The following is a 16,778-nucleotide window of genomic DNA, read 5'->3' as shown; positions in this document are numbered from 1 at the left end:
AAGTCCTCCAGCAAAATGTTTAAATTTATACAATAGACTTTTTTTTTTAAATTGTCAATGTATGCTGCAGCGAACAGTTTAAAAAAGGAGTTTATAATTTCTGAGGTAGGTAGTTTTGACTTGTATTAAATTATAGGCTTCAGCGTCTCCGAAATCTTTCGAACCTTAATCTTTGTGTGACATAGGGTGTTACTACACCAACCGATCGATGGCATCGATCGACGTCGATGTCGATCGAACGACGTCGATCGAGTTTCTATCTAGACAAATCGATCGATCGACGTCAACGTTGGCAACGTTGAATGCCATCGATCGATTGGTGTGGTAACACCCTTAGATTTCCGACCAAAAACAAACGATTCAATGGAGTCATGCCGTTCTGTCGCCTTAATAATATTCAGATTATTTATTTGAAAATGTATAATGTGCTTGTATTATTTGATTTGCCTTGTTGCCGATATTATCCACATTTAAATAAATAAATATAGCCCAATAATGACGTAAATTCGTCGCAACGAGCCAGCACCCGCTACCAATCACCGTTGGTTCTACGTACGCTAACTAACCGCCGAGGCGCTGTTGTGAATTTTTATGGACCTCGACTGTGTCGACCTCAGTACTAACTGTATCTTTGACCACCGATGATCTTTATGTATTTGTAATAGGGTTTAGAAATCGACTGCTTGCAGTGCGAAGGATGATATCAGATCTACCAACCGTTTGTCCATTAACCTCTAGCGGCTACCATACAAGAAAAATTAAAAATATAATAAATATGGCTCTTTCTTAAAAAAACATACAGTATACTTTTTCATCGCTTTCATTGTTGTTTTTTTTTTTTCGTTATTGAAAAACCCTTTATTAAAACTTAAAGTGCAAGTTCAATTCAATTCAAATGATTTATTTGTCCTAGTTTTCTGTAGGTATTACACTCAAAGTCTAACAAATGTGAAGTTGTAATCAAAGTATGATGTATGACTATACCTGCATGCGCATTCTAATTTCAAAAATATGATTTTGATTTCACGTTACTTTTAAAACCATCTTGTACGCTCCAATATAGGTAAGTACGATCGACCTACACTAAGACCACAGATCTAGAATGACGCTAACGGTTAAAATTAAGTGTGTAAAAAACGGTAGGTATATCACGTATATCAACACTTCATGAGTGCGAAAGAGACCGGCAACCGGCAACCGATTCAATAAGTGACAACTTTGGGATTTCTGTAGCGCCCTAGCTTCCCGCTAGAATGTACCAAAACGTAAGGGTTAGCGGATTAAAAAATACAAAACACTACATACAGGACCTGTATGTAGTGTTGATATGTTGCATTGTATCACCTGGTGATATGTTGGATGGTTATAATATCTTGGAGTAATGCTGTTACAAAATCAAATAATTTATAAGATCACATATGAATTCTGAATTCAATACTTTCAATGATTCTTGACATCATTCTGATTCTCGTTGCACGGTAACAAGCAATCTTGTACATTCAAGATCTGTGACCAAAACATTACTGCCCGCTAAACCAAAGAGCGCTATCTCAAAAGAAAATTAATTGCTAACTTATACTTTAGTTTCTATTACTGAGAATTCCATTTTCAAAATCATTTGTTTTTGAGATAGTGCTATTCGGCTTAGGAGATCAGAATGTCAAATCAAGATTACGTTTTCAAAATGGGAATGCGCCCGAGCCCTGCGCGGCGCGGGCGCCGTGACGGTCTTCGCGATCAACGCGCGTGACGAAGCCGGGTTCCTTGCCCTGCTAATGCAGGTGTGTAGACAGGTCACCACAATATGTTAGGTGGGTGCACTTGTTTTGTAAATGCTCTATGTAATAAAGGCTTTTATTAACCTTTAGCTATATTTTGCAAGGTGACACTGAGCAACTATTATTATGAGACCAACCCGAAAAACATGAAAAAATTGGCCCTCGTATTATCTTCTAAGACATAGACATCCGATGTGCATCTGATCTGCCAAAATGAAATGAAACAGGAAATTTTCTTTTCACGGTTGATGAAACCATAATATTATTATTAAAAGCCATAGTAAACGTCGATTAAATGTGATATTTTGCCTTATTATGTCAATTATGTGATAATAAAAAAAAACCTATAAAAAAACAAAAAAAAGTTGTCAGAAAAACCTCATATAACATCATCCGACAATAAGTGCAGTATGCATAAAAAGTTAGCCATGAGTACCCATTTGATCTAATTTAACCAACTCAGACTCAGAGCCTTAAAGTACCATAGTTAATAAACACAGTTTAATGACTCATTAAAATCCCGTCCCGTTGCGGGTAACCCGGTCTAGGGTAACGGTCGCAACAAGTGACACGGGGCTCAATGGAGCTTCGGAACTGCAATGTCAGCGTTACAATAGATAATGCTACAGATTTTTGCGTTAGAGGTGGCCGCCATTGCTAGATTTTCTAAGAATTTCTTTTCAACCATTCTAATGCAGAAAACATTTTACTAAGTAACTGCCTTCTAAACAAATTTCATTAAGAAGAAACTTTCGGTTAGTTCAATTAACCTATAATTATAATATGATTATAAAATCTTTAACAAGATAAATATTTAACTAAGTATTTAATAGAAATGAACCGCCATCGTACTCAAAATAATAAAATACAAAATACGAAAACCATTCCCGACAAAATATTAGTGTAAATAACATCAATAATAAAATGACTGTAATAAATATATATTCATTATAAAATATAATCATTCTGAATGGAGAGCAGAATATGACATATCGTCGTTGCGCTTTCCAAAGCTGATGTGCTCGATTTTTGATTGACAAATAGTCACCTAGCAACAAAATACATAAGGTATTAATTCATTTGATTAAAATCTCGCACATATCAGATTTGGTAAGCGCAACGACGATATAAGTACAACAAAAATAAAAGCTTACTCATAATACAGTAAAATTATACATTTTGCGTTTGCGTCAAATCCGGTAGTTCTGATTTTTTGCAGACTTATTTATGATGTTGGTCCAATGAATAATCCAAGTTGGTGACCTCGAGCGCCGAACGCAACTTTGTCAAAAATCGAAAAACCTGCGAAAATTTACGTTTATGTTTAGTTTTGGGCGATTCTAACCCTAAAGGACTAGTTTTTGATAGTACCTTCCTTAGACGTTTTTTAACAAGACTAAATTTGCTACAATACGAGATTAGAATTGTCTCTGTAGATTGAATAGTTTCCGAGATAACGGCTTTCAAAATTTAGATTTTTTTGATATTGAGCTTGTAAGCTAAGTGAGTGCAGTGAGTATGCACTTTTGACTCAGGCGATGCCGCTTGGCACGGTTGTTCCCAAGGTCAAACAAAGCTAATTTGGCCCAGTAGCTACGAGATCGTACCGTGGATACCCCCCAAAAAGGGAAGGGAAAGGTCGGATCCACAGGTTCAATCTTTGTATACTCTTCAACTATATACCGGATTTGACGCAGAAGAGCCACGTTCCAAAATTCTACAATTTCACTGGATTATCAGAATATCCCACCTAAAAACTAAGTACAGTCAGCAGCAATAGTTGCTAAGCGGGCGAGGTGTTCAAAATGAGCATCACGCGACTTTATTGTTAAGAGAATAAGAGCGCGTCAAGGTAATTTTGAACACGTCGCCCGCTTAGCAACTTCTCCTGCTGACTGTACAGTAAAGTACAATGCTAGTGTTATCTTGAATCATAGACTAGGAATCCTCTAGACCGAGTTTAGAGCAATTATTTCATGCAACCGATGATGCCAAAAATGCGGGGGTGCGCGGGACGAGGTGAGCGAAGTCCCGTGCCGTGATTGGTCCGTTCAAAGACACGGACGTCACACAAAGACACTTTCGACTCGAACATGGAGTAAAATTACCGTATGCGTGGCAGAGGGGGTAGCGCGACTATGCTAAGTCTGGAGGATGTTTTGTCTGTGTCTTGAATGGACGATGGAGCTGTTGGAGAGTATCCATGTTAAACAAAAATCCTAATGATTATTTAGAATTACCGGTCAATCAACTTCTTTATTTTTATTGTGTTATAGGTACCTATCTCTACTAAGCGCCACTTGCACCATCTACTAACCCGGGGTTAAGCGGTTAAACCGTTAACCCAGTGTCAAATGTACTGGTAACCATTTCAACCGGTTAACCCCGGGTTAGTGGGATGGTGCAAGTGGCGCTAAGTGTCAATGGGTCGTCGAATCTGGCTTAAAAGTGCTATATCACCATCGCACTCAAAACAGCACTTTTTACTGACCTATTTTAGACCTTACGTCTTTGCAGTAAGATGCACAAATGCTCAGCTAACTAATTCGCCTATGGTACCGCAAGCATGTAAGTTAATGGTTTTATTTTATGTGCGATATCAAAGCTGTATCATTAGGTACCTCTTTATGTGGCCACCTTTAATACTTTCACAGATTTCATTAGGGCGAGCGAAGCGAGCCCTATCACTATTCGACAAACTATGCATTCTTGTGGTAAACTTTACGGAAAAACTATCGCACTTATAGCTTTGAAATTTAACATAGTAATTTAAATTAATGTCAAGATGTGTTATCAAACATAAAAATATCATTTTATAAACCTAAAATAATAAAATACAGGAATAACACTTTGTACTACTACTAGCGCCATCTGTTAGAAAAATTATGAATTAAAATTCGTGCTAATGTACTATGTGCTAACAAAAATGAATACAAAAAACTGGTCAAGTGCGAGTCGAACTCGCGTTTTAAGGGTTCCGTACATCACACATTTTTAACAATATTTTTTGTACGTGAAACGACGTGAGTTAAACGTCTTGAAAAACCCGAATTGGTCAGATCAAAAACCAGATGTAACATGAAGTGTTACGGAGCGGTGGCTTATATCTCTGCAACTATGCAAAGTAGCTTGGATAGGAAGATTACATCCCGAACAATAGTACCTACAACTGTCCAAATGCGAAGACTGAAAGCCGAGCTCCGCGTAGAGCTGAAAGCTCGGAGCGTCCGACGGGTTCGCGCTTCCCACAACTTCCGCAAGTGTTTTAAAAGCGAAGGCCGAAGAGAGGTAATACCTATAGTGCTTTTTTAAACACGTAACAATAGTAACCTAAGCAATCAGTAGTACAAGTACCATTACGGCTGTGTGCCAGATACAGCCTAGTCGCATTTTTTGTCTTGAGTCCGACTCACGCTTGATCATAAAGGCACGTCTCATCGGGACGCTTCGGGGCTTCGTTCTTATGCGGCTATCGGCCTAGTGCCATCGCAATAGCTGTCTACACCACGTTTCACGTGGGCCATTGCGGCTGTGTCCCTAAAAAAGCCTAATCGCATTTTTGTTCTTAAATCCGACTCACGCTTGACTCTAGATTTTTAATAGGTTTTCCTGTCATCTTTAGGTAAAGAACTACTTTGAGTATTCTTTTCAAAATTTTAGACCCTGTAGAAACGGAGATAGAGGGGGGGAATGGTCATTTTTTATCTATTTTCTTGAAAACTTCTAAACTTTTTATCCTAAATTTATAATATATTTGAGATTCTCACAATGAGCCCTTTCGTTTGATACGTAACACGATATAGTTTGCAAAATTTTTGTTTTTTAATTTTCTCATTTACCCCCCAAAAGTAGTCCCTATGTTTAAAATTAATTTGTTGACGTTACATGCCCGTCTTTGGGTCACAGACTTACATAATGTGTACCAAATTTCAACTTAATTGGTCCAGTAGTTTCGGAGCAAATAGGCTGTGACAGTCGGACAGACGGACGGACAGACAGACGCACGAGTGATCCTATAAGGGTTCCGTTTTTTCCTTTTGAGGTACGAAACCCTAAAAAGGGTTAAAATTTTGGATTCTGACATCTCGCTTCGGTCGGTTTGATTCCCAATTTAGCAATTAAGTTTCTGTGAATACTGGAACATTCAATCTTGCTGTATATTCACTGCGGAGGTCAATTTACTCATATGTCCTGTTCTGTGACGCCGATGAACTGATCAGTCACGTTGTGTTAGTAAACTTAAATCGGGTATTTTCAGTTCGAGAAACAGTTTTAGTGTTACTATTGCTTGAAACCGCCAAAATTATAAATAAAGATAAGCATATTAGGCCGTCTGTATCGGCGCTAAATCACTGAAGTTTGTTAATACAACCCGGCTGCAACTTGTATGGAAGCTGCACGCCGACTGCACGCCAATTGCAACGTCGGCGTGCAGTTCAACAAAATGACCCAGAACCCTGGCAGTACTTAGCGGAACTCAAGTTTGGTGCAACATAGGCAAACGCTGTTTTGGTCATCCGACTCGTTTTTATGAGCACTTGGGAGATACCCAAAATAGAGCTGTGTAGCTGAACCCTGGCAGTATTTAGTGGAACTCAGGTTTGTTGCAATATAGGTACACGATGTTTTGGTCATCTCACTCGTCTTGATGAGCACTTAGGAGAGTACTACCCAAGATAGAGCGGATGCTGAACCCTGGCAGTACCTAGTGGAGCTCGGGTTTTGTGCAACATATTAGACACACGCTGTTTTGGACATCCGACTCGTCTTTTTGAGCACTTAGGAGATACTCACAATAGAGCTGTAGCTGAACCCTGGCAGTATTTAGTGGAACTCACGTTTGTTGCAACATAGGCACACGCTGTTTTGGTCATCACGCTCGTCTTGATGAGCACTTAAGAGAGCAAATTATACGTAAGTTTATGTGCGGAGCAGCATGATTACCGCCAGTAGGTGTCCAGACGGGATAGTTTTACGCTCAATTGTGTGGTGTGGACGCATAAATAAATTCAAGGACAAGGACTCGCTGACCCAACATTATGGCTCCTCTACACGTTGGCCCAACCTATTGGTCCAATATGTTGGGACAACGTGTAGAGGGGGTATTGGTGTCGTTTGGCTTATTGCTATCTCATTCTACCGCATGGCTGCGTCCCTTGGATTGGCCGGCGTTGGCCCATCGTGTAGAGGAACCATTATGTAGGAAAGCCAGTTGGCTTCCTTACAATAAGTACTGGGCGACCGTGTAGGATGTAATAAGCGCTTATGAAATTGTATAGTACGTGTGGATGATATTAGCAATTTGATTTTGTCGTCTGGACACGTTTTTAATGGACAAAGTAAAAGCTGTAACAGACAGGCGTACCGGACAGCGACCGGGGTTCAATTAGTAGGTATATTTCTTTCTTGCTCTCACTTATAGCTGCGTCCTTAACGGACTTATTACGTACCCATTCGATCGAACATGGAACAAGCCACGGACTGGATCAAAGTCGCGGTCCGGTACATTTAGGTAAAAAAACTCCGCGAGCCCTTACAAAGCTCTGCTTTTTGCTAGTGTTTAAAACACATAGCTAAGCTTTAAATTATACGTAACTTGTTTTGGACATTTTTCAAAATATAGTATGTAAAAAAGTATTGGAGGATCTAAACATAAAACCAAAATATGTAACTTCGTATAAGACGAATAAAGTCTAAGGAAAAAACGTGCCTCGGAATTCAAGTAAAAGTCATTCTCGAATAGATGCCGCACACACCTTTAGCCTATCCTCGGCTAGATGGCGTGACGACACCGTTTCATATTTAACAATTTTAACACATAGATATCAGTGAATGAACATGGATCAAAATGATATAAAAATAATAAAATCATTTATCCATATATATACATTTTTTGATAACTTTATACGTTTTCATTTTGAGTTTTAGTCGTGTGTCGATAGATGGCAGTAAATTTACAGTGAGTACAAAATTTACAATGACAGGACCCCTCTATACTATCTATTCTTTTTGATAAAACCTAAAGAATGAATCACGTTAGACTGGACTGGGCCGGGTCCGGGGCTTCCGGCGCTTACTTTTCTATGACAGATGACCAGTGATCACGTGATGCTGTACATAGAAAACGACCCGGGACCTGGCCCGGTCTAACGTGACGTGAACTATCTTTAAAGCTGGCATAAAATAATAATGGCTTTAATACCGTAAGATTTATGAGCCATGCCACAAAATATCGTCAGCCTAAAAATCGACTTTCTAGTATTTTTAAATTTACAGAATACCGTTATATGTCAGTGTCAAAAGTGACGTTGTTGTTTTAAGAAACATTACTTTTGACACTGACACCTGATCCATAATCGTATCTAGAACTAATATTTCACGTAAATACTTATATTAAAGTTCGAATCGGACCGTAACTCTAATGCTGCTCCAGTTACCTATATTTTACTTTTCACTTAATACCAGCAATATAACGAAACTAAGATGCATATTAAATAAAAAGGTATTATTGGACATCCGGCAGTATAACTGTGTTAAGGTCATGTTAAGGTACTCATACTATCGTCGGGAGAAACCCCGTTATTTGCTATCTGCTCCAGATATCGCAAACTTGCAATTTGTGTTTCCGACACTGCTCGAGCTGCAAAACTGGACGACAAATGTCCTACTCTAGTTGTTAGACGATAGACATTGTCGTGTTGTCGCTGTCCATAGTTGTTGCAACTAGGCACAGTCAAGTGTAAAATATGGGTGCACTCATCATACTCAAAAATATGTCCCATAGCTCTTTTATGTCAGCGAATTATAAACCATTTATTTACATACAAGATATATACAGTGATACTACTAAACGAAATTGATAACTAGCTTAAATCTAAAATAGGCCCTTGAGGCATTGTACCAAGGATGCTGGCGGCATTTCCTCGCTGTATCGCAATGCTGATACGTTGTGCGAGGTAGCCGCCAGCTCTTTGGCCACCAGTTACGTCAACCAGACACTTCGCGATTTCTGCGAACAACTTGTGCGCGCTGGGACCCCATGGACCTAGAGTGTCAGCGAATAAGAGCTATGATACATATTTCTGAGTAAGTTGTATGCACCCATATTTTTACACTTGTCTGTACAGTGCATTTATCAAGTTCAACTTGTTAAGTTTTTACATAAAAATACACCGATCTATCTTTTTATATACCGTTGATAGCAGTAACATATACAGTGGAACCTAGATATCATGAATCCCAAGGGAAACGCTAAAAAGTTCGTTTTAAAGAGGTTTCGTCTCATGGGCATCGAATTAATTTTCCTTCTTATTTCCTGGCCATACCCCTCTTAATCGACTACGTATTTTCAACCTAAGCAGCCTCGTAAGAATAGAATGGCAAAGCTACTCCCATTGGCATGAGTCCAAGCGGCAAGTGCGTTCAGAGGCGTATCTGGCGCCACAGGGCTTAAGCGCCCTCGCCTTATTTCTTGTTGAAGAATTGGCAGCTTCGAGTTCTAGTCCTCAAAGGTCAGATACATCAACGATCTATTTTCAACCCTCGTAAGAATGGAATGACAAAGCTACTCACATCGGTATGGGTCCAAGCGGCAAGCGCCTTTGGAGGCGTGTCTGGCGCCACAGCGCCGAGGCGCCCTCACCTCCGTTCTTGCTGAAGAATTGACACCTTCGAGTTGTAGTCCTCAAAGGTCACATCAAGTCTTAACTTAATCAACAACGTATTTTCAACCCCCGTAAGAATATAATGACAAAGCTACTCACATCGGCATGGGTCCAAGCGGCAAGCGCCTTTGGAGGCGTGTCGGGCGCCACAGCACCAAGGCGCCCTCGCCTCCGTTCTTGCTGAAGAATTGGCACCTTTGAGTTCTTGTCGCCCGACGACAGGATCACTTCGCGTTCAATCTGTTGAAAGTAAGATCGATACTTAGAATTGTACTGATTACAACAAATACAATTTTTTAATATTAAACTGGTTCTTACAGGATAGATATCGGGGCAAAGGAGGAATAAAAGAAAGATGGCGGGACGACCTGGGCACATTTATGTAAGAGGGGAGCTTTCTCAGCTTAGGTAATAAATATAAAAATATATCAAAGCTTACTTAGTATTTAGCTACAAGTGGATATAAATACGAGTAGATTTCATTTATAAATATAATTATTGTCACCCCTATTGACACCATATTTATTCATTTTATATTTTACAGTACATATGGTCCTGTTTTCCCGCACTAGTGCGTAAAATAGCACTTTTCGTGCGTATGTCAAAAGTTTAAAGAGCCATATGTACTGTAAAACGTTGTACGATACACGTGCGAATAGGTAATTCGCAACTCGTGTCGATTTAAAACACTCCCTTCGGTCGTGTTTTAATTTATCGCCACTCGTTTCCAATTTCCTCTTTTCCGCACTTGTATCGTAAATAACTATTACGCAAGGAAATATAACACGGGAAGCCCGATAAATCATGTAATAGGTAGGTACCTATAGTTATCATTCGTCCATGGATTTCGCATGTAACTGTATGTATTATTTAGTGCGAGCGAGACACATGGGAAAATGAGAACAAAATGACATCATTTATTATTTTGATATCAAAATGTAAGTTTCGATTGGCCTCACGCACTAGTGTGAGTCATCGAACTTTACCGATTATTTCGGGTACCACTAAGCACGTGTACCGTAACGTTAGAACGTATCGACAGGTACCGGTACTCAATAAAGCGCGAACAATGATCACTTTCACTACGCGAGAGCAGAGAAACCGCGGCTTGTGTGTAATTACCGGCAGATTAAAATATACGTTACAGAGGTACATGGTTTTTAAGCCAAGAAGGTAAAAAATCGGACAAGTGCGAGTCGGACTTGCGCACGAAGGATCCGTACCAGTACGCAAAAAACGGCAAAAAATCATGTTTGCTGAATGGGAGCCCCGCTTAAATATTTATTTTATTCTTTTAGTATTTGTTGTTCTATAACAACAGCAATACAGATCATATGTGAAAATTTCCAACTGTCTAGCTACCACGGTTCATGAGATACAGACTGGTGCCAGACAGACAGACGGATAGACCGACAGACGGACTGACGGACGGACGGAGGGACGGACGGACGGGCAGACAGACAGACAGACATACAGGCAGACAGACAGACAGACAGACAGCCAGACAGACAGCCTGACAGACAGACAGACAGACAGACAGACTTTATACTTCTTAGTGACACTTGCACCATTCACTAAACCGAGGTTAGCCGGTTAAACCTGGAGTTATCATGGTTTCCAGTAAAATTTGACACTGGGTTAACGGTTTAACCGGTTAACCCCGGTTTAGTGGGATGATACAAGTGGCCCTTAGTGTAAAGATTAACATACCGTTTTATTTTATTTGGATTGGAATCTTGGGACTAACAGAAATAATATACCTGAATTTTAATAGGTACATACCTACAGTGATATACACTTATTATTCCAAGGAACTCTGACTTTACTAAGTTGAAAGCCAAGAACAAGTTACTAAAACCCCATCAACTATCACATTTCAACGTTGTAATCTTAAAACATAAGTTTTATCTAGTGTCATTACCCGCAGATTACCTGTTCAAAAAAGTTGTTTAACAGACCACTGATCCCCACCATGATCCTTAAACTAGTAACAAGTATAAATAGACAGAGTTCAGACTTGTACCGGTAAAAGTAAAGATGTGACGGAAGGGCAAACAGTTTACTATATCTTGACGACCGGTCTAGCCTAGTGGGTAGTGACCCTGCCTATGAAGCCGATGGTCCCGGGTTCGAATCCTGGTAAGGGCATTTATTTGTATGATGATACAGATATTTGTTCCTGAGTCATGGTTGTTTTCTTTGTATTTAAGTATTTATATATTATATATATCGTTGTCTGAGTACCCACAACACAAGCCTTCTTGAGCTTACCGTGGGGCTTAGTCAATTTGTGTAAAAATGTCCTATATTATTTATTTCTTTATTTATATTTATTATATACATGCAGGTGGAGGCTTAGAGCATTTAATAACCAGAGTCGCCTTTAAGAGCTTACCCCTCTGCCAAAAACCTTGCACAATTGTATGGACTGACGTTTATCTGACAATACTATTTGTACGTTACGTACAAATCATGTACAAATAGCCATACATTTGACGTGCCCCTCCCCCGCAAATATCGGCAGACTGATTTTTACAGAAAATGACAGCCAAGGCGTCTCCAGTTATTAAATACTCAAAGTGAGGGTGATGATAATGCGGGTGGTATGTACTAGTGAATACTCCCGATACTGAGTTTGTATGACGAGAACCGGGAATTCCCGGTTCCGGTAGTAGATACTAATGGTCCACGATGAGTCGATCTAATAGGTAAAGCCGGTGAGTTTATGGTGATTTAGGGTTTTGTAGATTATTTCAAATTGAAGTAACGTCCGTTGAATTTTGATGGTAATAAGCAGTGATCGTACATTTTCCAGCATTTTTGGTGCAGCAAAGTGGTGTTAACGGAATTGGTATAGATAATTTCAACTGAAATGGTAATTTAAGGTTAATATTAACGTAATTAACGCTAATTAATCATTAGGGTTGAAATTATTTATTCCAATTCCGTTAACACCACTCCGCTGCACCAAATCGATTCGCGTGGTGTTAACGGAATTGGTATAGATAATTTCAACTGAAATGGTAAATTAACGTTAATATGTTTTTTTGGGCACAAACCACTGACTTAATATTAGAAATAGACACACAGAGCGGAACAAAAACGTCAACAAAATGTGGGTCAGAATGACATTAGCGGAAAATTTGCATTGATGATAAAAACGCTTACGTAAATTTTGAGTCAAGATAAATATTCTGTACGGAAAAGAACTTACTGTCGTAAGCATTAAGTGTCAAATTTGTAAACATTAGTACCAACACTGTTAAAACTTTTAAGTCCGATGGCACTAAACGTAACGTCACCATTGTATTTACGTCAAACAACGTCAAACGAGAATAATGAACGAATAGAGTCCCTTTGGTACATTTTAATAGGTATTACTGTACAGAAAAATCAAAGTAATAAATGAAACAAATTTAATTTGATCGGGAGTTCAAATAAAATTAATTCATGGTAACAACCACAGACCAACCCCTATAGACATAGCTTATAGGACGACTCGCGGCCTCCACTCGTGCGAGCAATAGCGCTTATAAAATATTTCACGCGCGCCGCTCCGATCAGTTGCGTCCAAATTCACGACCTGTTAACAGTGTGCGCGTGTTTACGAAAATAAATCGCAATTTATTCAAACCATGGGATTTTGCAGTGTGAAATGGTGTGGCAAGTCATCTAAGACTTCCAGTTATAAAACAGATGGAATAACATCCCACAGGTAAGTCAAAATCACTATTTTGTTGAAAATTATTTCTTGTCCGCGGGGTTCATTTTATACTGGTCAATATGGTTGTACTGAGCGGCAGTGAAGTAGCCCGTCCTTTTCCGTCAACTTGAAAATGCAATGTGCTATCCCTTTCACGTCAACAACTAGTGATGTGACGGTGATGGTTTTGTCAATTGCGGTAAATTCGTGCTTTCGCTCGAACCATATTGTAGCATTTTAAGAAATGTAAAAGATAATTGTGATTCTCTTTCATTTTTAATTGAGAATAAATAAAATTGATCTGTAAAATCTATAGTTTTAATTAGGTAGTTGGTAGTTTATCTTAGTGGGTATATGTAGTATGTAGTTTAGTTTTTAGTTAGTAGTACCATTATTGAGGTAGCATCAAAATAAGAAAATGATCATATTTTAGCAGGTTTTCAGAGCAACGCCCATGTGACATTCTCCTAGTTGCAAGCGCCATTAGTTAGTAGTATAGTTTCCATAGGCTGCGTTTGCCACCAAAGTATATTTTTGAAATTCATGATTGATTTATTAATAATAAATGAATGATGTAATTTTTTTTTCAGAAGCCAGGTGAGCAGTTAGGTCACGAGATGGACCTGATGATGAACTTTGAAGAAGTGCAAGGGAACTCGGTGATGGTTTGTGATAGACACATGTTGTGTGGGTTTGTTAGAATCCTCTAGGTGAGCAGTACGGTGGGGGGGGCACGAGATGGACCTGATGATGAACTTTGAAGAAGTGCGAGGGAACTCGGTGTTGGTTTGTGATAGACACATGTTGTGTGGGTTTATTAGAATCCTCTAGGTGAGCAGTAAGGTGGGGGGCCACGAGCTGGACCTGATGATGAACTTTGAAGAAGTGCGAGGGAAATCGGTGTTGGTTTGTGATAGACACATGTTGTGTGGGTTTATTAGAAACCTCTAGGTGAGCAGTAAGGTCTTGGGTTACGAGATGGACCTGATGATGAACTGAAATGGACTCCGACGAAATGTGAAATTTATTACACATTTATATTATTTTATATTTGTTTATGTTATTGCCGTAACCAAACTAATTTTACAGATGTGCTGGGATCATATACAAAATTGTCGCGTCGGTTTATTCGTAAACGTAGGTACTTAGATGCTTTAAATAGATTATGCATGGTTGTTTAGTATGAATTAGACTAGGAAAATAATACAGTATTTTTCATTAGCATGCATGCATTGGTGTATAGCGGCTTTTGCCTTTGTGTCAGTGACGTGGTGCCTCAACGGTACTACTGTAGAAAACAGCGTTAATAAAAACTGAATATCTGAGAGACCGAGCTTTGCACAGCAAACATAAAAAATCTAAAATGCGCGTTTTCCTAGAGTTAAAACGCCTCGCCTCCGTAAACCCCCATATAGCAAATTTCATCGAAATCGTTACAGTTTTTCTTATGTTTACAATCTTAGCTCATTAATAATATGCAAAGTAACATTTTTAGATACATTTTTAAAGTACCTAATGAATGATTATATTGTATGAATATTCTGAAGTAATTAATCTGTGGACTTTATTGATAACAATTATTTTACCACAACAGATTACGGTACCATTGGTACCAGTACCACTGCAAGTAATGAACATGTCCCATCCCTACGCTTACACGTGTCAGCGCGCCACGACCAATCGCAACGCCGGGAGCACCCCTCCCGCGCCTCACAGTTTGGTGATTTGCGTCGCGAACAAAATGGCCAATATTAGGTTTCTAGTCGGGTGTTCTGTGGTAACAACCCTTGTAAGTTATCATAAAACAAATTTATTTTTAATAAGTAAGCATTCGTCTTTAAATACTATTTTCCTTGAAATAAATTCAACTTATTAAATAACTGTGTATTTTAGATCTACATAATAATCTTCGCGCTTTAGTTCTTTGCAATATAGTGCACGGGGACATTTAGGTCGCTACTGGTACTGATTGGTTATGGTCTTTATCAAAAAATCCTGTGGTTGTCACTGTGTTCAGACAGGTTTAGCATTTACAGTTAGTCGATGACCTTATTGGTCGTGTATATGTCGGAAACAAGGAAATGGGCTGAACACACAAGTGCCGTTTTGCCTTTGTTTAAAACTGCGTCACCCCTATCTCTTGCTATAATAGCAGTCCACTCTGCACGTCGCATAGGTTTTCTTGGAAATCTTGAATTTAAACATAATATTATATGTTACGAATTCCATATAAAAATAAAAAAGTATTAACCTCACATCGACTCATTAGATTTTTGTTCCTACACATCCCTTCTTTGGTACTAACAAAATAATTTATTCAAAACCATGAAATTACCACCAGATTACATAAATTATGTAATGCTATCCAAAGCACTAACCGAAAGAAATACATTCCATGCTTTTTCCTTGTTTTATCATTGTTATTTTTGCATATTTTTACGACATTGTTGACAACTTCACATTTGAGCGGTCCATACAAGACTAAACGAAAAAGTAACGCGTGATCTGTTTTAACGTTACTTTTGCGGGGCCATTTTTTGCGGCTGATTGGGTATCCAGTTCTTATTCTATATCAATGGCACAAACGGTACAATAATACTTACAGATATTAATATTATTCAATACATGAACCAATGAAGTTGCCATATCAACGTAATAAACGCTAATTAATCATTAGGGTTGAAATTATTTATACCAATTCCGTTAACAACACTTCGTGCACCAAAAACGCTGGAAAATGTACGATCCCTGGTAATAAGTAATATGTGTTACTTGAATGTTCATGTCATTTTAACATGTTGTTTTTAAATGAGAGCGTAACTTCCATTGTATGGCGGCGGCCAAGTTATTGTGACTAATACAGCATGCAGCCTATGAATGGCAGAGATCATACAAGTAGAGTATGCAATCCGGATCCGAAATGTATGAAATTATCCGGATCTGGATCCGGATCCGCGGATCTTCCCATACATTTCGGATCTGTCGTGCAAACCCTACATACAAGGTATTTAAGTACATTACCATCTTCACCACTTAATGTATGTCGCTTAACTTCAAACTCGGGTAAATCCATTCGACCCTCTCAGCAATGATTACCTTTTCTTAATCGCATAATCTGACAGATGGATTCACCCGAGTTTGAAGTTAAGCGATTCATGTGCAGACTTCAACTGTGCATTTCTCCAGAAACTTTCTGCCTAGCACAGCTTAACGGTGGTATGAACTGTCTAACACATTACACACCCTCTCATTAGTTTTTTTGTTGATTTCAATGTTCCCAACTTCCCAAGATCTCATTTTATTAAGGTTCTATAATCTATCTTGCCATTCTAAAAATAGTAAAAACACTTACAGGAAACTTATTGGAGTGTGTATGGAGCGCGGCCGGCGCGGGAGCACCGGGCAGCGCCGCGTCCGGCGCCGGCGGCATCCTGTACGGCGGCACGTCGGCAGCTGCAAAAAATACGTGTTGTGAATTTTCTGTACGATACTCGTAGTAAATATTTTAAGCAAAGGCAGTCAATACGCGCTGCGTCAGAGCGCTGGCAGCCTAGCAGTAAGAGCGTGCTACTTTTAATCCGGAGGTTGCGGGTTCAAACTCCGTTTCCAAAGTTATGTAGGAACGAAATAATT

General features: G+C 39.1%; 1 protein-coding gene across 4 annotated transcripts in view; it reads right to left on the bottom strand.

Annotated features, from left to right (window-relative positions):
• The window catches only part of LOC134796690 (uncharacterized), an 85,498-nt gene that overhangs the window by 14,166 nt on the left and 54,554 nt on the right, over positions 1–16,778 (bottom strand). For all 4 annotated transcript variants that reach the window (XM_063768858.1, XM_063768859.1, XM_063768857.1 and 1 more), the window contains 2 exons: positions 16,498–16,598; positions 9,542–9,682 (listed from right to left, as the gene is read on the bottom strand). In XM_063768858.1, the coding sequence (XP_063624928.1) occupies positions 9,542–9,682; positions 16,498–16,598 (242 nt within the window). The remainder of the gene's footprint in view (positions 1–9,541; positions 9,683–16,497; positions 16,599–16,778) is intronic.

The sequence above is a fragment of the Cydia splendana genome, chromosome 14 (genome assembly GCF_910591565.1).
Source record: "Cydia splendana chromosome 14, ilCydSple1.2, whole genome shotgun sequence".
NCBI lineage: Eukaryota > Metazoa > Arthropoda > Insecta > Lepidoptera > Tortricidae > Cydia > Cydia splendana.
Note: the sequence above shows the minus strand (reverse complement) of the source record. Positions and strands in the feature narration are given on the sequence as shown.